The 25,106-nt window shown below is 38.9% G+C and overlaps 1 protein-coding gene across 2 annotated transcripts in view; it reads left to right on the top strand.

The window, feature by feature from the left end:
* Window positions 1–25,106, top strand: part of Ccnyl1 (cyclin Y like 1) — a 37,337-nt gene that overhangs the window by 7,414 nt on the left and 4,817 nt on the right. The window contains exons 2-8 of one of the 2 annotated variants that reach the window (XM_029538853.1): window positions 4,608–4,682; window positions 6,001–6,035; window positions 12,371–12,471; window positions 15,460–15,495; window positions 17,249–17,300; window positions 18,664–18,783; window positions 22,085–22,251. In XM_029538853.1, the coding sequence (XP_029394713.1) occupies window positions 4,608–4,682; window positions 6,001–6,035; window positions 12,371–12,471; window positions 15,460–15,495; window positions 17,249–17,300; window positions 18,664–18,783; window positions 22,085–22,251 (586 nt within the window). The remainder of the gene's footprint in view (window positions 1–4,607; window positions 4,683–6,000; window positions 6,036–12,370; window positions 12,472–15,459; window positions 15,496–17,248; window positions 17,301–18,663; window positions 18,784–22,084; window positions 22,252–25,106) is intronic. The other variant, XM_021198016.2, reaches the window with a different exon arrangement.

The raw sequence follows: 25,106 nt of genomic DNA on the forward strand, positions 1-25,106 counted from the left end.
TGGTAGTTTTAAAGGGAAGCATTATTTTAGCTTTCTCTAATATCTGGTTAAGGAAGAGTTTTACCCGTCTCATTTTTAATGTGATCCATAGTACTAACTGTATATACTGTAAACATAACTGTTTACAATTATACATCAGAATCTCAGAATCAGTGCAAGGAGTTCAAAGAGAGTAAGCTCGGTATAGGTTGACCTGGGAATTAGTGAATTCAGAATGCATTTGATTCTCCTCCTTCCCTCTGTCTGTATTTGCTGGAAAGGCTTTTCTCCAGTGAGCCACTTCATCTTCTAACTAGCTAATGTTCGCCAGCACATTTGCTTTTCTCCCCTGGCTTTTGAGAAGTCTCGAGAGTTGCAATTGATTGGCCAGCCTTGGAATGTATACCTTGCTATGACATGTTGTCACTACCTTTATCACAGCCTTCTTCAATTTCACCTTTAGAACCATAAGAGTACATCTTGATTTGGCTTTTTTTCTCCCTAAGATATATTTTATGTGAATGTATGTATGCCTGAGTGTATGTCTGTGTGTATGCACGTGCACATATATGAACACTAGAAGGCCAGAAAAGATGTCAGATTCCCCCAAAGTTGTTGTTATAGGACATTATGAGCCACCCAACATGAATGCTAGGAACTAAACCTAAATCTTTTTCATGAGGAAATGCTTTTAACTATTGAGCCATCTCTCCAGCTCCTTGATTTGACATGTATATTGTAAATTTTAGTTCTCTTTAATTTTAATAATTTTCTTGTACTTGTGAAATTCCTTGGATTTTTTTTTTCTAGTGCTGGGAATTGAACTCAGGGAAATACTGTATTGATTCATAATAACATATAACTTCAGCCCCATCTTCTGGAATTTTTAATTTTATTGTGACATGGAGACTGCTATATAATATAGCTCATTCTATAAACTGATTTTAATAGTGTGATCTGCAAATTAATTTTAATTCAAATGGTGATATGTTTGCTTTTAGAAGGAAATAGTCCTCTGTTTCTTTAGAAAATAGCTTTAGATTAGAAACAGCTTAGATTTCTGCCTGTCACTTCATGCACACATAGCTTTGTTTGCCCACATAAGCTAACTTTATCTCACTCTATAAATGTCAGAAAAGTCTTAAAAATAATTTTGTGTGTGTGTGGGGGTATCTTCAGAAGAATCAGCTGATTGTACAACTGTCAATCTTAGTCCTCTTGAGGCTGAGGTAGAAGGATCCAAGAGTTGAAGGCCGACCCAAACAATATAGTAAGACCCTATCACTAAATAAATAATTTAAAAATTAAATAGGTAATTCAGATTCCTGAAGCATTGGGAATTCCTGAATATATTCATGTGATAGTCTAAGTTTGTTATTTGGAATAAGAAAAGGAGTTCTGAGTACATGTATTGGTGAAATGCTGAGTTAGCGACAGTAGTGCTGGTAGAGTAGGAGTTTATAGGTTTGTGTTTGTTTATTGTTTGTGTGTATGAACAAGTGCAGGTACCTGAGGATGACAGAAGAGAGTGTTGGCCCCCTGGAGCTGGAGTGATAAGTAGTTGTGAGCCACCTCATGTGGGTACTAGGGACCAAACTCAGATCTTTGAAGAACAGTATCTCTAACTGCTGAGCTGTCTCTCCAGCCCAGTAGAGTAGTTTTTAAAATGTCAAGTGTATATTCTGTAAAAGCAAAGGATATAGTAGGACCCTGTGATTACCACTAAACCCCTTTTTCAAAGAGTAGAATGATGGTTGGGAGGATTCAGGAATGTTGCTTTACCATTTCTCCACCTGGATCTTGTTTCAGTTTCTGACAAGATTGGTTAAATGGCTTGAGGTGAGCATTGCTAAGGAGTGTATTAGGTTTTGACCTTTCTCATTACAACTTCTTTTTTTTAACTTATTAGATATTTTCTTCATTTACATTTCAAATGCTATCCCAAATGTCCCCTATACCCTCCCCCTACCCTGCTCCCCTGCCCACCCACTCCCTCTTCTTGGCCCTGGCATTCCCCTGTATGGGGCGTATAAAATTTGCAAGACCAAGGGGCATCTCTTCCCAACGATTGCTGACTAGGCCATCTTCTGCTATATATGCAGCTAGAGACACGAGCTCTGGGGGTTCTGATTAGTTCATATTGTTTTTTTCACCTATAGGGTTGCAGACCCCTTCAGTTCCTTGAATAATTTCTCTAGTTCCTCCATTGGGGTCTCTGTGTTCTATCCTATAGATGACTGTGGGCATCCACGTCTATATTTGCCAGGCATTGGCATAGCCTCACAGAGATAGCTATATCAGTGTCCTTTCAGCAAGATCTTGCTGGCATATGCAATAGTGTCTGTGTATGGTGGCTGATTATGGGATGGACCCCCGGGTGGGGCAGTCTCTGGATGGTCCATCCTTTCGTCTTAGCTCCAAACTTTGTCTCTGTCACTTCTTTCATGGGCATTTTATTCCCTATTTTAGGGAGGAATGAAGTATCCACGTGTTGGTCTTCCTTATTCTTGATTTTCTTGTATTTTGGAGATTATATCTTGGNTATTCTAGGTTTCTGGGCTAATATCCACTTATCAGTGAGTGCATATCAAGTGAGTTCTTTTGTACTTGGGTTACCTCACTTAGGATGATATCCTCCAGATACTTCCATTTGCCTAAGAATTTCATAAATTCATTGTTTTTAATAGCTGAGTAGTACTCCATGGTGTAAATGTACCACATTTTCTGTATCCATTCCTCTGTTGAGGGACATCTGGGTTCTTTCCAGCTTCTGCTATTATAAATAGGGCAGCCATGAACATAGTGGAGCATGTGTCCTTACTACCAGTTGGAACATCTTCTGGGTATATACCTAGAAGAGGTATTGCTGGATCTTCCAGTAGTACTATGTCCAGTTTTCTGAGGAACTGCCAGACTGATTTCCAGAGTGCTTGTACAAGCTTGCAATCCCACCAGCAGTGGAGGAGTGTTCCTCTTTCTCCACATCCTTGCCAGCATCTGCTATTCCCTGAATTTTTTATCTTAGCCATTCTGACTGGTGTGAGGTGAAATCTCAGAGTTGTTTTGATTTGCATTTCCCTGATGATTAAGGATGTTGAACATTTTTTCAAGTGCTTCTCAGCCCTTTGGTACTCCTCAGTTGAGAATTCTTTGTTTAGCTCTGTACCCCATTTTGTACTACAGAGCAATTGTGATAAAAACTGCATGGTACTGGTACAGTGACAGACAGGTAGATCAATGGAACAGAATTGAAGACCCAGAAATGAACCCACACACCTATGGTTACCTGATCTTTGACAAAGGAGCTAAAACCATCCAGTGGAAAAAAGACAGAATTTTCAACAAATGGTGCTGGCACAACTGGCTGTTAGCATGCAGAAGAATACGAATTGATCCATTCTTATCTCCTTGTACAAAGCTCAAGTCTAAGTGGATCAAAGAACTCCACATAAAACCAGAGACACTCAAATATGTAGAGGAGAAAGTGGGGAAAAGCCTTGAAATGGACACAGGGAAAAAATTCCTTAACAAAACAGCAATGGCCTGTGCTGTAAGATCAAGAATCAACAAATGGGACCTCATAAAATTGCAAAGCTTCTGTAAGGCAAAAGATACTGTCAATAAGACAAAGAGGCCACCAACAGATTGGGAGAGAATTTTTACCAATCCTAAATCTGATAGGGGACTAATATCCAGTATATCCAAATAGCTCAAAAAGCTGAACTCCAAAAATTCAAATAACCCCACAACTTCTTTTATCCTACATGATGCACAGTGTACATTATGATTAGTTAAAGCTCTATCTTGAATCCTCAGTTAAATAGATTATCCCATCTTGTTCCCAAGGTAGACTGTAGCAAGAAGTGAGTGTGTCCTTAGAAATTGAGGGCAAAAGTTAAAAGTCATATATTCATGGAAGTTATGTGGATTAGGCTATTGAATCTTCATGCAGCCCTAAATATACATGGTGAATTTCTCCTATACAGTTAACTAAACAAATTCTCTTGTCTAATGAAGTTAGAACTAGCCAAGTAGGTAAAGAATATCAAGACCAAGTATCTTGTATAGTGTATATGATACATTGAACAGTATGTGGGTATATGATTCATTGAACAGTATGTGGGTTTATGATGCATTGAACAGTATGTGGCAGTCTGGAAATATTTTAGTAATATCAACATAGATAAGTAGAGGGAAGGGCATACATATGATTCTACTAAAGTTTCATAAGATTACTTAGGTATAAATTAAGGAGTCTAAGCTATCCCTGTTAGATTCCACATGAATGGAGTGATTCTTTAGAATTTCAGTAGAAATTGTATATTGTTGCCTTTATTATTCTCCTATTCATATTTAAAAATCCTTTCCCTAAAAGTTAGAAGTGTTCGTCACATAGCTGGGCATGGTGGTGCACTCCTTGAATCCCAGCACTCTGGGAGGCAGAGACAGGCGAATTTCTGAGTTCAAGGCCAGCCTAGTCTACAGAGTGAGTTCCAGGACAGCCAGGGCTACACAGAGAAACCCTGTATTGAAAAACCCAAAAAAAAAAAAAAAAAGTTTGTCACAATTTCCAAAAACACCTACTTTTTTCTGACATAATACTTACATCCTTTTCTTTCCTTCCGTAGATCTAGCTTTGGAGTCAAACCCCTCCGACCACCCGAGGGCAAGCACAATTTTCCTCAGCAAATCTCAAACAGATGGTAAGACTATTTCCCCACTGAGAAGACTGAATACTGCTGATATTCAGTATGTAACAGTATCAAAAATACTTCATAGGACTTATACACTGACTTAGGCTTTCTGTGCATTACTTTTGATGTGGGACGATATGCTTTGCTTTAATATCAGTCTTGTAGGGGAACGTGTAGGCTTTATAAACACACTCCCACCTTGTTGCTGATACGAATGCATGATTTAGAAGTGGTGTGGGTTTACGGCTGTCTGTCTTCCGTAATCCAACAGTGTGTTTCAAAGATTAATGATAAATAAGACTTAGGGTTCTGTTATATTTTTATGTGAAACAACAAAACAAGTGTTTCCTATATGTAATTTGACCTTATTTCACATAGTACCCCCTCCACATAAGCCTGTGTCACACCCAGATATGTGTGACTCAAAACTTTCAAGCTATGTAAAACTTCTTCATCCCATTGCAACAGACCTCAGAGCAAACATGTCCTAATAATTCCTAAAAGGTTTGGTAGTGTGTAGATTTCTGCTTGTTTATGTTGAGGGTCTGAACTGTGGAGTTTGTTTATTTGTTTATACTATTTTCTCTGATGCTGGTTGGACCTCTCCTCTGTTTTTAAAAGGTAAATAACTTTTTCTGTTGATTATGACTGTGAATGTAATGGAGGATTCTCCAGCAATACTGGAATAGTGCAGTAATGCAGCCCAACTTCAAAGGGACATGATGCTTCTAGCCTGTATTTTCCTACTTGAGTGCATTTTGTGAGCCTTGAGCTATATCCAGTCTGGTTGCTACTGCTGTATCTTCATGCACAAAGGGCGAGAAAGCAATAAAAGCTATCTGCTCCCCTCTCTCATCAGTGGGGAGGAATGTGTTGAGTATGCAGCCTAGTGTTGACAGAGGAGGCAGTGTGAGGAATCGGTGTGGCAAGTCTCTTCTGGACACTGTGTGCTGTGGATGTCATGCTCGGTTAGGTTAGCACACTCACTTCAAGAGCTCATTAAGGTAGGCTCAGTGTTTAAGTGTATTGCATAATGTTTTTATTAGCTGAATTTCTTACCTGCCCTAAATTATTTCGACATTATCTTTTGTATATGGAAATTCTCATTTATGCCTATTATATGATAGCTAAAAAAGTAAAATCCAGGTTTTAGATTTACTTTATAGAGTTGATTTTGACAAATTTATTTTGTTAGAAACTACTATTTAAAGTAGAACTGAATTTTACCTTTGCATGTTGATAATCCATCAGATAAATAGTAGCAATTATTTTTATTTTTCTGTGGCATTTGTGTCAGAATTGATCAATTAATTTTTTTTATCCTTAGTGCGTGAAAAGAGGAAGAGCAACCATTTAAACCATGTAAGTAAATAGTTGAAAAGTTAAGGAATTAGTAGTTTGATTAAAAGTGTGTCTGTACTGACTTATTAAGAATGCAGTACTGTTAGCATAGACTGTTTCTGTACATTTTCTAAAATTCTTTTCTCATAATATATTTACTTAGGAAAGTTTGACTTAATACCATTTTAAATACAGGATTCTCAGGATTGTCTTCATTTGCTCATACCTTTACGCCTCCTTATTTATGGGCCTCTATGACCATGTTTGGTCTACACTTATGTGGAATAGGGACTGCTAACGTAACTCTGTTATCTACCTCTTTAAAAATTATCAGAAAATAAAGAGTGTGGTTTACCATGCCAAAAACAAACAAACAAACAAACAAAAACAGGATTCTGACATTTTTATTTACTTACGGTTAGATAACATGGGTATAAATACGGGCACGCATGAATTTTTGTCCATTTTTACTCTAATGTGTTTTAAAGATATATATTATTTATGTGTATGCCTGCAAGAGTTTATGTGTACCTGTGCCTGCAGAGGCCAGAAGAGGGATCGGATCCCCAGGAACTGGAGTTAAAAGTAGCTGTAGGCTGCCTGATGTGGGTGCTGGGAACTGAACTTGGGTTCTCTGCAAAAGCAGGTAAAAGCTCTGAATTACTGAGCTATTTCTCTAGCCCCTTAGCATAATTTTTAATTGAACTAACAAGCCATTAATTTCAGTACTATTTCAGCACACTCACTTCAAGAGCTCATTAAGGTAGGCTATCTGCTGATTTCCCATCATACTAGGTAAAAGTTGTTTCTAATGTGACCATCATTTCCTTCTTCCATATCCTTTATTTATTTATTTTTAAAAATCATGTCAGTATTCCATTATGACTATGCACATAGTTAGTTGCTGAGTCATGTTACACACCCTTAGGTCTTTGTCTTCAGTGGTTTTGAATCTGAATTCTTCATGCCCTCTGGATGAATACCTTTTCCTGGCCCTATGAGCTCACACAGCCAGCTACAGGCTGCAGCCCTGTCTGGTCTCCCTGTGGAGACAGACATTCTTGTTTTCAGTGTGTAGTATTAACTTTCTAACCAGTCATCTTTTTTTACCCCAAATGTTGTCACATTTGTCATATGTCTGTCAAAAAATATTTTCCATCTACTAATTACATCCTGGTTTTCTCCTGCAGGCACACCTTCACGGCCTTTGCCATCCTATTCTGGGTTTGGCTGGGTTTGGCTTAGGCTGGCTCACTTTATTTTTTTTTTCCTGGAATATGTCTTTGAAGTTACTGGGGTCTCAAGACTTCTCTCTTGTATTGGTTCCTCAATGTCCTAGATTCTCTGTTTCCCTTTGTCGTCTTATATTGCACCAGAACACTTTTTCTTGGAAGGGGACATGTAGGTATATATGTAGTGGTCTGGCCTGGATAACTCCTCCTGTAGATAGAGTTCTAGGTTGAAACTAATTTTCAACAGTCCTTAGGATACTTTTCTGTTACTATCTCAAGTACATAGGATATAGTGTTTCTGTTCATTTGTTTTTATTTATTTCTTATGGTCTGGGGGATTGAAACCTGCAATTAAAACACCTTAGCCAAGTGCCCTGGGTCATATCACCAATCTATAATGCTGTTGTTAAAAGTCTGTTGCTGTTGTATCATATATGCACATTCTCCTTCTCTGGAAGTTAAGTACTGTCTCTCGCATTCTGAAAGTTTATGATATAGTTTGTTACGGACTTTTAAATTTTATTGAGAGCCTGTAGGTCTGCAAACAATTCATTCTAAGTTTTTTTTTTCTTGTGTTTCTTTGATACTTTTTTCTTGTGTTTTTATTATTCAAAAGTTGAGTCTCTAGACCAGGATTTCAGTACTACTGTCTATTTCTATCTCCTCTCTACTTTCTAGTTTGTCTTTTTCTTCTTGATGATTCCTTTGCTTTGTATTTTAACCCTTCTTGAGTGTTTTCTAGGTCTTCATTTACTTCTGAAATTTTAGCATTCTCATTAATTAATTCCCTTTTCCTTCACCTTAATCTGTTTGTCTTGCTGGAGGCTTCTCTCAACTATAGAGCTGCCCTTGGCTTCCTGTGACTGGAAGTACCATAAATTTTTAACTGAAGACTCACCTTGTAAGGATTTGGAGGCCAAACCAACTTGGCCTCAGTATCTTTTTCTGGGGTCTCAATCTGTAGGGCAGTTTGGTTTTTTTGGAGAACACTTTCAGTTTTCTGCCATAAACTTTGTTTGCTCACAGATTTGCTTTCTAGCAATTGCCAAAGTGAGCCAGTTGTGCTTTTCAGTGCACACTTCTGCCCTTGCATCTTTGAGACTGTTAGCTTTGTTAGCTAGAATACATATGTGAGGCAGGGCCAGGTAGAATGAGGACTCTGTCACAGACCTAGCTGGCTTTGGCTCCACTGTATGTCTTATTGCCCAAGGGCTGTGTCTCTGAATTCTAGTCTACTCATAATCCTGTCCCATTAGATACCCACAGGTGCCAACATCGTGTGACCATGCCGCCTTTTTTTGCTGTTTTGAAACAGGCTCTAATGGGCTAGTACTTTATTCCTGATCCTCCTGTCCCCACCTCTGGAGTGTTAGAATTGTAGGCAAACACCACCATGCCCAAATTAATTTTCATCTTTTAAAAACATTAAAAATCCTGTCAATCCTGTTTCCTGGTCTTGATATAAACTTTTATTCCTTTCTTTCAAATGGTATTTCATAAAGAAATAGGTTTGTGGTCAGTCCATGATGTTTAAATGAATATAGTATCCATATTTAGAGGCTGGAAAGATGACTTGGTGATTAAAGAGCTCTGCTTTCTGCAAGTTTGGTTTCCTAGCACCCACATGTTGGCTCACAACCATCCATAACTTCAATTCCAGGGGATCTGAGGCCCTCTTCTGACCTCTTCAGGCATCATGCTGCACATGGTACACATGCATGCCTGTACTGACTGAAGAAAGATACATGTCACTCTTTGTTTTACTAACCGCCTAATAGATAGGGTTTTGCTGTTTTTTTTTTTGTTTGTTTGTTTTGTTTTTACATTTTGCAGACTTGGGTTTATTAGTGTAATTTATGGAGTTACAGGCTAGAAATGGTAAAGTGCTAACCACAACTGGCAACTATTAAGTTTTCAAGCAACATCAAGAGACAGCTCCCTTTAGCAGCTATCTTACAGGCTTTGCTCAGAGATTGTCTTCTGCCATTGTCTAGTTTCCAGACTGAAAAGTTTGACTAGCTGGATGTTAGCTCTGTTCCCTGCTGTGTACAGATTAGTGAGTGGCAAGATGTTCTATGAAGGTTTTTTTCTCTTGAAACTAGAAGTGTGTCCTGAAGAGGGCAGCAGAACTGAGTAGCAGAAGTAGCTGCTTTTCTGGGTTGGATACAGGAACCTGTCTTATTAGGAGTTCACACCCTGAACTGACAGGGAGAGTGGCTGGTGTTTCTAGCCAGTAAGTTGCTGATTTGCAAAATGAACAGCAGCTAGAGGGCTAGAAGACAATCTAATTAAATGTTTTAATATTTTCAAAGACAAGCCACTGTACATTCATAATTAGAAACTGTGTAGTGAGGACAATGGGAGGAAGGATCACTAGACAGCCTGCCATCTACTTCATCTCTAGTGTTTGTTTTGTTTTGTCAAAATTGACTTTTGTTACCATGTATATGCTGTGCTACTCCTTAATATAAGTTGTACTTCCTTAATTTAGAATCCATAATGTTCCAAAATATGAAATCTGAAACTTTTTGAGTGCCAACCTAAAAACACAAGTAGAAAATTCCACACCTGACCTCATGAAGTAGCAGGCAAACAATAAAAATAAAAACTTCATAAAATTACCTTTTACTATTTGTGTGAATAAGAAATACAAGATGTCTTTAGACTTGGGTCCCATCCCTAGGAATTCCCACAATATATGTTGTGTGTGTGTGTGTGTGTGTGTGTAAGTGTAATAAGAATATTCCAAAACCCACTTTCTTCGTTAAGGGTTTCTATTGTTGTAATGACTAAAAGCAACTTGGGGAGAAAAGGATTTATTTGGCTTATACTTTGATGTCACAGTCCATCACCATGGAAGGAAGTCAGGAGGAGTGGTCAGGCAGGAACTGTTGTAGGAGGCCATGGAGAAGTGCTGCTAACTGGCTTGTTCAGAGTGTTCCTCTTTCTTATAGCATCCCTAAGACCAGCAGCCCAGAGGTGGCACCACCCACAGTGAACCAGACTAGACCCTCCCTCAATCATGATGATTCTTGATCAAGCACCATTCAAGAAAATGAACCATAGGTGTGCCCATAGGGCAGTCTGAGAGGGGTATTTTTTTCAATTGAGATTGCTTCCAAATGACTGTAGCTTATGTCTAGTTTACAAAACACTAGCCAACACACCTTCAATACTTTCTGTCCCAAGGAATTTTGATTGGGATCCTCAGTCTATAATAGTGACTCTAAATGGTATCTTCTTCCACTGGAATAAAAGCATTTCAATGAGTCAGTTTCATTTACATGTGTTTATCTTTTGGGTTTATAAAAGTATATACTTCAACACACAGGTAATGTAAAGTACATATATTAACTGAGTAGCTTAAACATCATAGCTTTAAATATAACTAAAACACTTCTATCTTGAAAAAACACTTAATGTTTCAGAGAGCACCATCTGGGCATTATGATAAAGAGCAAGAGGCTTTATAGTGAAACATCTGAAACAAGCAGAAGGCTGTTCTATCATGTGCGTGTTTCTGACTGTGGGCTTCTGACAGTTTTACATGTTCTGCTCTTTGAACCGTGTCTTCTGCCTGCCCCTCTTACATATGGTTCTAAGAAAGGGCTGATGGGCACAGTGACTGTGTGGCAGAGAGGAAAGGAAGGCACATCTGAATTAGTGGTTTTTTTAAGAATGCTAAGTTATTGGTATTTTGTTCTAAAGAGTGCTTCTGATGATCTAATTTATTCAGTGACACTGACCATGGACCTAATGGGCCTTAACATACTTTAGACTGTTTCAGTGTCTGATAATTGCTATATTCTTGCATTCTTTGCAAATGAATGGATACTTCTAAAGTGTTTTAAAGATAGTTGAGAGGACTCAAAAACTTAATGTCTTCTTTCCAGTGCAGGTAATTCTTCACTAGTTTATATCTGTAGTAAGATTTATCTCCCAAATTATAGTTAATCTTTCAGTACTAGGGTTGAATGGAGGGCCTCAAGCATACTAGTCAAGTTCTTTACCAATGAGCTACATCTCCAGTCTTGTTTTTAACTGTTCCATATACTAAGTGAGGGTTTCTGACTGTGGGCTTCTGGCAGTTTTTACACACTCTGCCCTTTGAACCATGTCTTCTGCCTGCCCCTCTTACATGTGGTTATGAGTTTTTAACTGTAATTATATAATCTAATTACAGTTAAATTATACTATAATATTATTTTATATTATAATATATTTTAACTGTAATAAATAATTCTTCAAATACTCGAACTCCATGAAGCTGTTAAGATTGTGTGGTCAGCATTTGGAGGTAGGACCATTGAGAATTATTCTTCTGGAAAAGCAGGTTAGGAGAACCCAAAGAGAAACATTTTGTGGTGTGGTTGTTGGCAGAGATATGCTGGAAGGTAGAGTCAGGGGACAGAGGGACAGAGGGAGTAAGAGGCTTCTGTGGAGAGCACAACAGGAAGGTGTCATGATAAAGAACTTTAGAAACAAACAGAAACACTTGGATTTTTTTTTTTCATTTATGGAACAGAATGGCAGTGCACTTAACACAGGAAATGAAGGTTAACTTCCCCAAGTTGCTTTTGTCTTTTGTTTTCAGATGTGAAGAAATGTTAATGCTTAAGGGAACAGCCCAGAGAAACTTGGGGCCTCTGGCTTGTAGGCAAGTGAGAACAAGCACACCAACTCTAGCCACTAAGATATTTATTATTCACCTTGTATTTCCTAGAGTAAGATGCTCTTATGCCAGTATTCAAGGCATTATGTTTTATTATAGTGACTGTGTAGAAGTAGAAAGCTGCCATTTGTTTAAGAGAAAATACCGAAACCTTACTTGAAAGTGTATAATGTTTATAAAGGAAGTTGATAATAGGAACTTGGCAGGTTTGATTTGTAGGTACCATACTGAGGGCAGCCTTCTATAGCACATCTCTCCAATGTGATTTGTGGACATTCAAAGCCTGGTTGGTTCCCCCACAGGGCCACACATGCTGCTGCACTCACTCATGGACTGTAGAAGTAAATACCTTAATGCTTTATCATTTGACATTCTAACCAAGGAAAAAGAAAGAACACATTTTATAGGTTTAACTTACCGTGACATTCTCTTCTATTTCCCTTCCCCTTCAGGTATCTCCAGGGCAGCTTACTAAAAAGTATAGCTCATGCTCAACAATATTTCTAGATGACAGCACAGTCAGCCAGCCTAACCTTAGAACCACAATAAAATGGTGAGTACAACTAGGCTGCCAGCGCTGAGCGACAGACCCCCTGCTAGAGCACCGAGCCATGCCTGGTCGTTCCAGTCATTTGATTGTCCTGTTAAGACAAAGTTTAAGACATTGGGGTCAATTAGATACTGATTTTTAAGGGATTAAGTGTAAAATTTCAGTTTCCATTTTATCTTAGACTGCATGGTGGAAAAGAGAGCCAGTTAGCAAACAAGAAATCCCAGGAAAACTGTGCCTCTGTCAGGTGCATTTCTGCTGTGAAAGCACTGATGAACATGATAGACGTGTCCGGATTGATCAGTTACAGGCCTAAAACAACACTTACTGCTTTGGAAACTACTCTGAGTAGTTTGTCCTCTCCTAGCACCATAGTACACGAGCAGCCCCATGCATAGGTTACAGTTGGAGATGAGTTTGTCCTGTGGCAGTGACAGAAGAAGAGCTCAGGGCTTCCCCTGCATTGGAGCTGTCCAGGGAACCCACTTCCTTGGTTTGTAACTATTGATTTGTTTATTTAACAAAGTTTGGGAAATGTTTGATTTTAGAGTGCTAATGCTTTTAATCCCTCATTTTACTCCTCAGTCTAAAAATCATAATGAGCTTATAATTCTAATTTTGTTTCTAATATACTAGCTTTAGAAAAAACTGGCCAATTATCAGTAATTTTTTTGTTTAAAATCTGCAAGTTCTCATGCACTGTAGTGTATCTTTCCTTTCACACTTAAAACAGCAGTTGAGATTAAATTGTGTTTCTGCAAAAACTGAGCCCCACCTCTGCAGGTCTTGAGTTAATCATCTGTTCAATAATCACTGGGTGTGGGTTTTTAGAAAAGCCTCAATCTGTGAGACTAAAAAGATAATTGAAGTTTCATTAGAATCTTCAGATCATTTTGAATTCAAATAATTTTGATGTTTCTATATGCAAATTTGCATATTTTTAAAGAATAACTTTGGTCACACCAATAGTTTTCATTCCCTTCCCCCAACTCGAATGTAGTCTAACTTTTAGGAATCCACTTTTGAAAGTACAGTTTTAATTTGTTTTCTTTAATTATATTTTAAAAGTCAGTAAATTTACTTGGTGAAGTAAACATTTGCCAAAAAGATTAAAGCAAAATTTGAAAAGTGTTTATCATAGGCAATAATGCATGATTTTTGAGGAAATTAAAAACTGTTTTAGCCTTTAATCCCAGCACTTGGGAGGCAGAGGCAGGCGGATTTCTGAGTTCGAGGCCAGCCTGGTCTACAGAGTGAGTTCCAGGACAGCCAGGACTACACAGAGAAACCCTGTATTGAAAAACAAACAAACAAACAAAAAACCTGTTTTGACTCATACAACATTTTTCAGTATCCATGCCTGCATGTGAACATGGTGGCTCATATCTGCATTCCCAGCAGCTGGGAGGCTGAGGTGGCAAGAGTCAGGTGTTTCAAATCATCCTCAGTGACATAGCAAGTTAGGGGCCAACCTTAGCTACATGAGACTTTTTTTCTAAGACAAGAGAAATATGAGCTGGAGAGATGCCTCAGTGGTTAAGAGCATTGTCTGCTCTTGAGAGTTGAATTTCCCAGCAACCACATTGGCTTAAAACCATCTATACTGGGATCTGATGCTCTCTTCTGGCATGCAGGTGTACCTGAAGATAGAGTTCTCATACATAAAATAAATGAATCTTTCAAAGAAAAGAAAAACCCATGTCTGTGAGCACGTGCATTTTTTTCAGTTTTGCCTTCCTCTCAATTCATAGATGAGTTCAGGTGCCTTTAAGAAGGGAGATGCGAGTGAGGCATTAATGCCATTGGCAGAAAGTTGCCCAGCAAGTCCTTTGGTCTTCCATAACCCCTTCCCAACCTTTTCAGCACAATGGAATCACCCTGGGAACTTCAAAGTAATTTTGTTACCCTAGACTTAACCCAATGCCAGTTTATCAGAATGCCTTGAGCTAATCTTATATCAGGGTGACTCTGGTGTGAGGCAAAGTTTAGGAGCCACTGCTTAATGAAAATAAAGAACTGTGCCTGCCTACCTGGTGTGGGACTTTAGATTCATCAGTTTTAAACATTGGTCCCCTCCCCTTTTCTATAAAAGTGGTTGTTGGGTGAACTGTTGTATAAGTATTAGTGTCCTTTTCAGAACCAATATTTTTGTGTGATTTTTAAAAATCAGTCTGAGGGTAAAACTGAAGCACTGTAGAAGTATCCATCTTTGATGCCAATAATGTTACAAAGTTCAAATTTTTAAATTTATATACAACTACTTCTAAAATTCAGATTTGCCTTTCCTCAAACATTTTCACTTTACATTTTAGATGGTATGGGCAGATGGCAAATAGAACACTTTGTTCCCTAGTTCACATCATCTGTGGCAAACTTAGGAGTAAAGTAATATAGTGTCTAAAGGGTCGTGTCTACTTATTAATATTTCACTTAAACTAATTCGGAATACCTGCCATTAATACTATGCCTTATGCTATACTGAAAGCACTACTTATTTCAGGGTAGCCAGTCCTATCAGCAGATTTGTAGGCACTCATTCATATTTACTGTTTGCTACTAATAATCACACAGAAGTGACTTTAAATGCTTTTATTCAGTATGCAGAACTTTTCATTACTTACTTTAAGAAGCTAATGGTCTGTGGTGTTAAATGGATAGTCAGCTATAAATCATCTGCAATCTGAGCCCTAACCCAAAATTCCTATTGTTTTAAATTTAAACACATGTATAAATACTGCAACTTGCACAGAAAAAAAGATTCTATAGGTAGAAGGGCAAATGATAGGAGGGATATATAAGCATTTGTACATGGCCATAGTCAACAGAAATCACATGCCTTCTGAAACCATGTTGTCTAGTTGTGTAAGAAATCAGAGCACTGTAAGTAAATGGTACTGTTCTAACTGCAAGACGTCAGGGCTTCCCGGGAAGTCAGCCCCGCTTGAAAATGAGAAAACGAATTGCTTCAAATATTTTTTTTTCCTTCCACAGTGTGACCTTAGCAATATATTACCACATAAAGAACAGGTGAGCATGTTAAAATCCGTCTTACTATTCCAGCTAATTACCTTGCTGAGACCAAATATTAAGATATAACCATAGACACCAGAAGCTATAGAGTGCTTTTATTACAGTACTGAAATGAATCTTTTAATAGAGTTCCTTGTTCTTAAGACCCTTTAAACAATCTCTAGTTTCTGAAGATTCTAAACTTGCTGGTTTATATATATTAAAATGTAAAAATATACATTGAAACCAGCACATAATTTTTCAAACTTGATCCTAGTAATTTTTTAATGAATTTCTTGTTGTGCTATCTCCTCTGCATGCATTGTAGATTGTTTAACAATGTCACAATTGTCTGCTCCCATTGTGACAATAAAAAATCACAACGAAGAGCCATCTTGTTATCAGAATTTTTTTTTAAAAATGACTTTTCTGTGTAAAATTGAGAGAAAATATTTAATTTGCATATCTATAAATTTTAATGTAGGTCTTGGTAGAAAGACAAATAGATTTCCTTGTTTTTCTGTCTTCCTTTCAGTTTGTTTTAAAGAATCAAGAAACGAGTTCTCACTCATATACATTTGAGGGAAAGTTATTTTTAAAGCTTTCAGATTTTTTGATGCACTACACTAAAGCTCCATAAGGGTGTCTCATTGTAATAGAGTTCTGTATCTCTCTATGAACTCTTAAACACTGTACTCATTGTATAAATGTACAAATGTTTAATATGTGTATCTTTTACTATTACATAGTTGGATGATGTATCCTGGTCATATGGAGAATAATGAGTTACCCTTCTTTATAATGTTGCAGAAAGTGTGAGCACAGAGAAGCTGTAAGACACATAGCAGAAGGCACAGGGTCCCAAGCTTGGCTTTTATAGAGCTTGACAGCTTGAATTTTATCATGACAAATTATGTTTTTCTCAAAGTGACAAGCTACTACATTCAATTTTGAGAGTATTTGTAGTTACACATAAAAATGATATTCTGTAATAAGGGGCTGGTTGAGTTCACAAGTAAATCACATTCAGAATATTAAAAAAGAGAGGTCAGGATTTAGTGACATTAGTTATCCCGTTTCATCAAAGATGTTAGCAGGCTCAGGAAACAAGTGCAGTGCAGTACAGGGGGGTGGGACGACATGCTGGCACAGCTGGGATCATGCCAGGATCGTTCAGGCTCACTCACAGTCGGCAGGCATAAGAAGCAGGCAATGCTTCATATATATGATGAACAGTTTTGGAGCCCGTGTGCCTCCTGCTCAGGGACTCTCCTGAGTCCACAACCTCAGAGAAGCAGTGCTTAAATAAGTGCACTTTATTTGTTTGATGAACTTTTACACACACACACACACACACACACACACACACACACCATTGTATGTTTTAAAAAAGAGGGGGCAGCTAAGTTTTAATTCATACTATTTATAAGAAGCAAGTGTATAACTTAAACAAGTAACAATCAGAGAATTAAAGAAAGGCAGAAACTTGTGAAATTTAAATGTTTTTCACATTCATCAAAGTTGTAAGTTGTTGAATGTCCACTGCTGCCTTTATGAGGAGGAAGTATAGCCTGCTTATGGCACTGCTGAGAGTGTCTGTCAGTGCTTCACAAGCACACTCATAGCAAAGGTGCCACAGTGCTGGGTAAATCCAGGAAGAATTGTCAACCGCTTACATTGTTAAAGGTTGGGCTTCCCCTGTTGGCCTCACCCACATCTCGCAGTTGTTCACTAAGACACTACTAAAGTCCTGTATTGTTACATTTTACAGAGATGCAAATAGATCCCTGGACATTTTTGATGAGCGATCACATCCTCTCACGGTAAGTATCTGTTTGCCTTTCTTAAAATTATATTTTTCTTTCCTAGAATTGTGTTTTCTTTCTGTCTGCGTGTTATGTACCTGATTACTATGAGAAAACTGGTCCCTCTAGCTTGAGTTAGGAGTGTGCCGTGGCTATGATAGAGTAACAATTGGCTTGATGCTTTGCTTAAATAGTGAGCCAAGGGAAATAAGTGTATTATTGTCTTAAATAATAGAAAATTCAGCTTTTCAAAAGATAATCTTAAGTAACATCAAGCAATATAAATATCTGTAAACAAATTCAACAAATAAAAAAAAAAAAAAAAAAAAAAAAAAACAGAAAATTAGGAAACTTTAAATCAGTTAAAATGGGTCTATCTGTAATTTTAGTACCTTGAAGGCTGAAGCAGGGTAGTGATTTGCAAGACAGTCTACCTAGTAAGAGCAACACAGTAAGACCCTAGCTTGAAAACCAACCAACTAGTCAAGGAACCTATGAAAACATAAGAAGTCACTTCATCAGATATATGCTGGCCAGTCTTAATACTTAAGACACACATGCTGGTGGCTGTTTTATGGGCAATGTTAAGAGCCTATGGTTATAGGAAACTAAAAACATTTTGTTTTTTTGGGTTTTTTTTTTGAAAGTATATTGCAGACAAGTGTCACCCCTGTGACACTTTAAGATCAGTATGATTTCAGCATTTAAAAAACAACAACAACAACAAAAAAACTGGGTAGGAAAGTGGAAGGGGTGAGCTTGTGCTCGTGTGTCCCTTTAATAAAGGATGGGTGGGTATGAATAGTTATAGTATAGCCATAGATTGCTTAACAGTGGGTACATCCTCAAATATGTATTAGGTGATTTTGTTCTGCAAAAATTGTAGAGTACTTCATCCAAGATGGCTATAGTATTACACAATGATACTTTATGGAACTGGTATTATGTATGTAGTTCATCATTGCCTGAAAATGTCATTCTTGCCAATTGCCTGTAAGATCCCACTCTCTTTATATTGAAAAAACAATGAAAGTCACTGGGCATGGTGACACACACTTTTAACCTCAGCACTCAGGAGCGAGCCTCAAGACAAGCATACAAACAGGATGGCTCAGTAGGTAAAAGAACTTGCTGCCAAGCCTGAGGACCTGTGCTTGACCCCCCAATATTGTAAAGGGAAAGGACCGACTCCTAAGGTTGTCCTTTGACCTCATGTGTGCACTGTGGCTGTGCATGCCCATACAAACGTACACAATAATACTACCCAAATGAAATTATTTTAAGGAACAGGTGAGCACAATGTGGAGACAGAGTCAAGTATTCTTAAGAATACTTAAAAGATTTCCTTCAGTCAATATTTATATATATTTTTTTCTTTCAGAGAGAGAAAGTTCCAGAGGAGTACTTTAAGCATGACCCTGAACACAAATTTATTTACAGATTTGTTCGTACGCTTTTTAGTGCTGCACAGCTGACAGCGGAATGTGCAATAGTGACGTTGGTAAGCTATTCCTTTCCTGCCAAGCTTCATTAGAAAGCTTGTACCCAGATATGTTTAATCCCTGAAATGATCATAAAACCTTTAATACGAACCTTCTGAAGGAATGACTGTTAATTTAACAGTCATTATGGTTTAAAAACGTTACATTGCCTTTATTATCACAAAACAATTGCTGTTAGAGGCAGTAAGAGTTCTCCCATCATACCTCAGTACACATATATAGGCATGTTGATGGGGCAGGAACGGAAAGCAAGAAACGGTTCACCAATCTGATTTGCTGCACTTTAAGGTTCATGCCAGGCTGTGTTCCCCAGGGCCTTCTGTTGTATGCTGTGCTGGATTACTGTCTAGTTCTGACCCATGGATGATGGGTGCTAATCTACCTCTGCTGATGACTTATTTCTGCCTATGAAGTTGCCCAGGATTATAGTATAGTAGTTCTTAGAGAGGCTTTGTGAACTTGCTAAGCTACAGGTATGTGCTTGACTTTATGTCATCCATTGAGAAGGCCTGAAGTAAGACTATTGTTTTGAATAGTGCATGTTATTCTAGCATTTTGGATTTTACTGCCCCTGCACCAAATGCATAGAGATAAGACCCTGAAGAAAGATGACTACCTACTCCTTTACCATTCAGTTAGACCATGTTCATGATCAGAATCTCTCCCTGTGGTCACTAATGCTGTGGAGGAGGGAAATTGTGTTGGAAAGAGAGGTGGCAAGGTCCTTGTTAGTGAGGGAAGCTGTATTCCTGGAAGAACAGAATAGCCCTGCCTGGCCTATGAATAGCCAAGACTGCAGAGTGAATTTGAGTCAGAAGTAAAGAATTAAAAATATTTGTTGAAGTGCAGAGAACATTAGCAATGAAAATAGGCAGCCAGCTCTCACAGTTCTATCTTCAGTGTTTGAGAGACAAGTCTACTGGGGAGGAGGAAATGCAGGAATGAGTAATAGAAGGCAAGATTAGACACTCCCACAATGGTAAGGCACTCCCACTAGGCAAATGCTGAAAGAGGTCTCAAGCATATACCCTGGACAGCTGTTCCACACCTCTCTTGTAGCACCAGGCAGAGAGAGAGGGAGGGAGGCAGGGAGGGAGGGGAGAAATAGCATTTGAACATCAGCCTAACTGCAAAGAGGAAGCAAGAAGATTAGGTATTATAGGCAGTGGAGCAGTGCCAGACCAATGATTTTCAACTTATGGGTCGTGACCTCTTTAGCAAACTTCTATCTCCAAAAATATTTTATATTATGATTCATAACAATAGCAAAATTAGAGTTATCAAGTAGCAGCAAAAGCAGTTTTATGGTTAGGGATCCCTACAGCATGAGGAACTGCATTAAAGGGTTGCAGCATTAGTGAGATGGAGACCCTCTGGGTAATTCTGAGATGAAAGAACATTCCACGTACTCAGGAAAGTAGGATGGCCATGTGGGGGAGTGAGGACTAAGGGAAATTAGGGGGGTGCCAGGAGACACCAGGGTCAGGCTCACAGGGAAAGAGGTTCCAGGTTGGTTAGTAACTATTGGTAAGTCTTGAGCATGGGGGAAAGTGACATTAATTTAGGAAGCTTTCCTACCTGGTTTTGGAGAGAGAGACTCTAATTGGAAGTCAGAATAGAGGCAAGTGGAATGTTAGGAAGCTGAACAAGTGGTGAAAAATGCCCAGGGTAGAGATTTGTTAGATTACCAATGAAGATAGCAAGAACAGACAGGGATTGCTTGCAGACTGAAGAAGGAGAACAGAGCTTGGCTTCTACAACCAGGCAGGTGGAGAGGTGAAGTAAAGAGGTCTGAATCTGTAAATGAAGGAGCTGAAACGGCTTGGCAAAAGCTGTTTCAGAAGAGTGATAGCAGCCAGAGGCAGAAACAAGTGGGTGCATTAAGTGGCTGGCTGGAGGTGGGCTGGCATGTTCGTGATCTGCTGCTGAGTTGAGCTGAACAGAGCAACCAGACATTAACACTGAACTACTCTCTGGCTGAGGGAGGGGAAGAATGCTGTGCACAGTGGTATGGAGCCAGACCCACAAAACACAAGAGTGGGCTTTGGTTTGAAGAAAGCCAAGTCCTCTCTTCCACTGACACAGGACAGGTGAGGACCAGGACCTACCAGACCTGTCAGAAAGGGCAGACAAGGTTTGCCAGTGCTCCACTGCTCTCTGGCTATTTCTGGAACAGCCGGGGTACCCTGAGAGAAAGATTTCATTCCTCAAATACTTGAGAGTGCCAAGTATGGGGGCTGGAGGATAAACTCATAGAGAACGTGTACTATTTGGCAAACATTTGTGTTTGGAAGAAAAAAATGAGTTTGAAGAACATTATGAAATCTGAGCCATTAGTTTAATGACCTTTAAAAAAAAGTGGTTATCTCTTAAAAGTAAACTCCTTTTTTGCCTTTTTTATCTTGATAAAAATCACTTAATACCATATATGGACTGCCTTCCACAGCCGAACTCAACATCTGGTTTCTACCAATTAAAGATCATAAATACTTGTTGGGGAGCTTCTCTTGCCATCCTCCAAACAGGACTGTTTGCATTAGCATTTCTGTTGTATTGTCACTAATCTAGAGGTGATTAAACATGGGACTGAGCACATCATAGCACTCAAGAGACTGAAACAGGCTTAACATGAGTTCAGGGCCAGCCTGAGCTATATGTATAGTGATACCCTGTCTAACAAAGCAAATGAGCAGGATCTGCCTGCTTCCGACTGTGGAGTGATTAAAGGCAAGGGCATTAATGAAATTGCAGATTATGTAAGAGAGAAAATGGCTTTTAGGAGGTGAGAGCAGAGAAGGGGAAATGATTGTAAAGGACCATCCTTGGGTGCAGGTGGCTCTGATGGCACTGTGCCTGTGATGCTGCTCTACCCAGCAGCCACTGGGAGGCTCTCTTGTCCTAGTTCCACACAGGGTTACTGTAAACTGGAAAAGGGTTAAATAGTCTCAGGGTGGCTTGGTTTTTTATACACTTAAGCCTAGCATTAGTATGCCTGTAAAATTACATGTTAGAAACTTGGGTTTAATGAACAGCCTGAATCTGCACTGAGCCTGTTTGCTGCTCTGCAAGCATGAAAATCACACCAATATCACTCACGCTTCAGGATGCCCTTAACTAATGACAGTCCTTGCTCTGATGAATGGGCAGAGTGGGCAGCAGAGATGTCTGACTTCAGATCTAGCCTCTTGCCGAGGTAGAGCAGTCTCTGAAGAACTGCCTAGGGAAACACAGAGGAGACCTGCCATCCACACATTCAGTCCATACCCGAACTAAGTGAAAGATCCGTTCTCTATTCCGCAGGTTTACTTAGAGAGGCTCCTAACTTATGCTGAGATCGACATTTGTCCCACCAACTGGAAAAGAATTGTTTTGGGAGCCATTCTTCTTGCCTCCAAGGTGTGGGATGATCAGGCTGTATGGAATGTAGACTACTGCCAGATCCTCAAGGACATTACGGTTGAAGACATGTGAGTATATAAGGGTTTGGAGTGCCTTCAGAACCAGTTTTCTAGTACTCTTAATTTGCTACTATAAAGTTTTACATAAAACTTGAAGAATTTTTTTTCTTGGTTTTTTGAGACAGGGTTTCTCTGTATAGCCCTGGCTGTCCTGGAACTCACTTTGTAGACCAGGCTGGCCTCGAACTCAGAAATCCACCTGCCTCTGCCTCCCGAGTGCTGGGATTAAAGGCATGCGCCATCACGCCCAGCATTTGAAGAATGTTTTTAAAGGCTGTTTAAAACTCTTGTTTAAAGTTCCTTTTTGTTTGTTTGTTTTCCAAGACAGGGTTTTTCTCTGTATAGCCTTGGCTGTCCTAGAGCTCATTCTGTAGACCAGGCTGGCCTTGAACTCAGAAATTCACCTGACTCTGTCTCCCAAGTGCTGGGATTAAAGGGTGTACCACCACTGCCCAGCTTGTTTAAAGTTCTTAAAACTTCCCACCATATATGTGTTTTGTTATAATGTATTTCTGTTCAAAAGAATAAGTTTACTAAGCAGCTGCTTAGGCAGTGGAAATAGACATAAAACTACATTCCTATCTCCAACTTTACAGTAGTTCATAACTTCCATCAATAATTGGTAGGTCTTGATATAATATGTTTAATAATGTGCTTGATAAATTATTTTTCTTGTTGGTTTTGGTGACCCTTGCAAGGACAGCATAGTACAGTATATATGTTATTACTTTTTAAAAGCCTCCTCCCTTTTTAAGGGGCTTTTGAAAGGGTCTGCCTGTGTTCATGTCTCGGAGCATCTAGTCTTCTGTAAAGTTTAGCTTGAGCCTAAGTCATTCATTGTCTATTTAGTTTTGCTGCTCCCCCCTTTAATCTGAGCATTTATAGCAGAAACTGTGAGGTACAAAAGTAAAAGGTTTACTCCTCGGCATGTAGGGTGTTTGTTTTTAGAGATGGCCTCATGAGACAGGAAGCTCCAGGATTCCTCTCAGGCAGTCTAAAGCAGCTCAGAGGTTTCAGTGGGTTATGAGCGCGCTCAGCACTTGCCCACTTACAGCAGCGCTCTGCAGGCCCCAAGCTCACTGAGAGCATAGCCTTTGTGATGGCCACTAGCATGGGGTTCATGCTGTAATGGGCAAGGCTATGTGTGCAAGCAGGATGCACACTGGAGAGGTTTCCAGCAAACTCTGGAAGTGCCCACTTGACAGTGAACATGTCACTTTGTGGGTAGCACTCAAAAAATCATGTAGTTATGAAGAAACTCCTTGATTATATTGAACATCATAGGAAGATGAAGGTATGAGGGTAATAGAAGTTACCCATTTCTGTAGTTAGGACTGTCAGTCAAAATTACCAAACTGTTTATAACTGAAGTAACTAAGGGACCAGTGACAGCAACTGGAATGTTTGGTGAAAATGACTATTCATAAGTCGTTACTGCACTGGTAGCCATCTCAGCAGAGGATATGGCAACAAAAGAATCTGAAATAAATAGACACTTGTGAGTTACTGAGGCCAGAGTGACTGGTCACTGTGTCAATCCTCTACAGACTGGCTCCTGGGAAAAAGCAAGATGTGTAATCATGTGCCACTCATGACAGCTGAAAATAATCATACATACCACACGTGATAGCTGAAAATATCTTGAAACTTAAACTCAGATACCAGGGGCTCTGGTTGTAGTTATAAGATCAGCAAAGATTTAGAAAAATGTTTAGATTCTCAGACATGAACCCACTGCAGGGGCAGTGGTGGCAGGGCTGAGGCTCTGGTCCTCACAGCCCTTTTGTACTGAACAGAGAAACACCAGGAGCCATGTTCCTAACAGTCGCCTTTTGTTTATGATCTCTGCCAACCAAAGAACATGACAACAAGGTTAATATACACTTGTCTCCTTCCCCCGCTGTCGTTAAAAATGTGTCTATCATATTTTTCTTTAAACTTCCCACCATGTATGTGTTTTGATATAATGTATTTCTGTTCAAAAGAATAAGTTAACTAAGCAGCTGCTGCTCAGAAAATGTGCTGTGCCTGTAAATGGTATGTCATTCAGACATGTGGAAAACCCTGGAAGGTGCATATTCTGTTGCCATAGTGCTTTTCTTCAGTGATTAAACCTCTATTAATAGACATGCTAATCCTGTGAAGGACTGTATTTTAACACAGTTAAAATGTATTAGTGGAGAAAATATAAAAGGGATAGTGAAGTATGTTTGTTCCAGTAGCAAATTAAGTCTTGATTACCTGATTATCAAAACATTATCTGATTTACATTTCTATAGGCTTATTGCCATATGAACAGGAAATTAATTTGGAAGTAAGCTGTTTAGCTTTAATTTTCAACAAAACCATATTTTCTACTTTCCATATAGAAATACTTTTTTGAGGCACTTAGAAAAAAAAAAGAAAGAAAAAGAAAAAAAATTAAAAACTTAGAACCAATAAACTAAGTAAGTATGTTCTAAGATAAGCCTCATTCATGTTTGCTTAAGTATTTATAATTTCTAGAGAGGATTGTGACTGGTCAGGTGTACTCTAATTTTATGTTAAGGCTTCGGCAAGGTCACACAGCTACTTTGATCACCCTCCTCTCCTCCCGGTCCACATTTCCCACTTTATTAAGCTCTCTCCTCTGTGTCTGTATCCCAGCTAGGGCAGCAAATGCTTGCAGTTTTTATTCCCTGCATAGGAACCAGGTTTGTTGGTCCAGTTCTCTACTAGGTGTAGTATACTAAAGTGGGTTTAGTATAGCCAGGACATCTGTCTTTGATCTCTTTGCTTTCCAAAATTTAAAATGAGTGTCTTGACTGTCATAGTAACAGTTTGTCACCTTAGTGCAGTATTAAGGTGAGCAGAAACCTGGATTA

Source organism: Mus pahari, chromosome 5 (assembly GCF_900095145.1).
Source record: "Mus pahari chromosome 5, PAHARI_EIJ_v1.1, whole genome shotgun sequence".
NCBI classification, from domain to species: domain Eukaryota; kingdom Metazoa; phylum Chordata; class Mammalia; order Rodentia; family Muridae; genus Mus; species Mus pahari.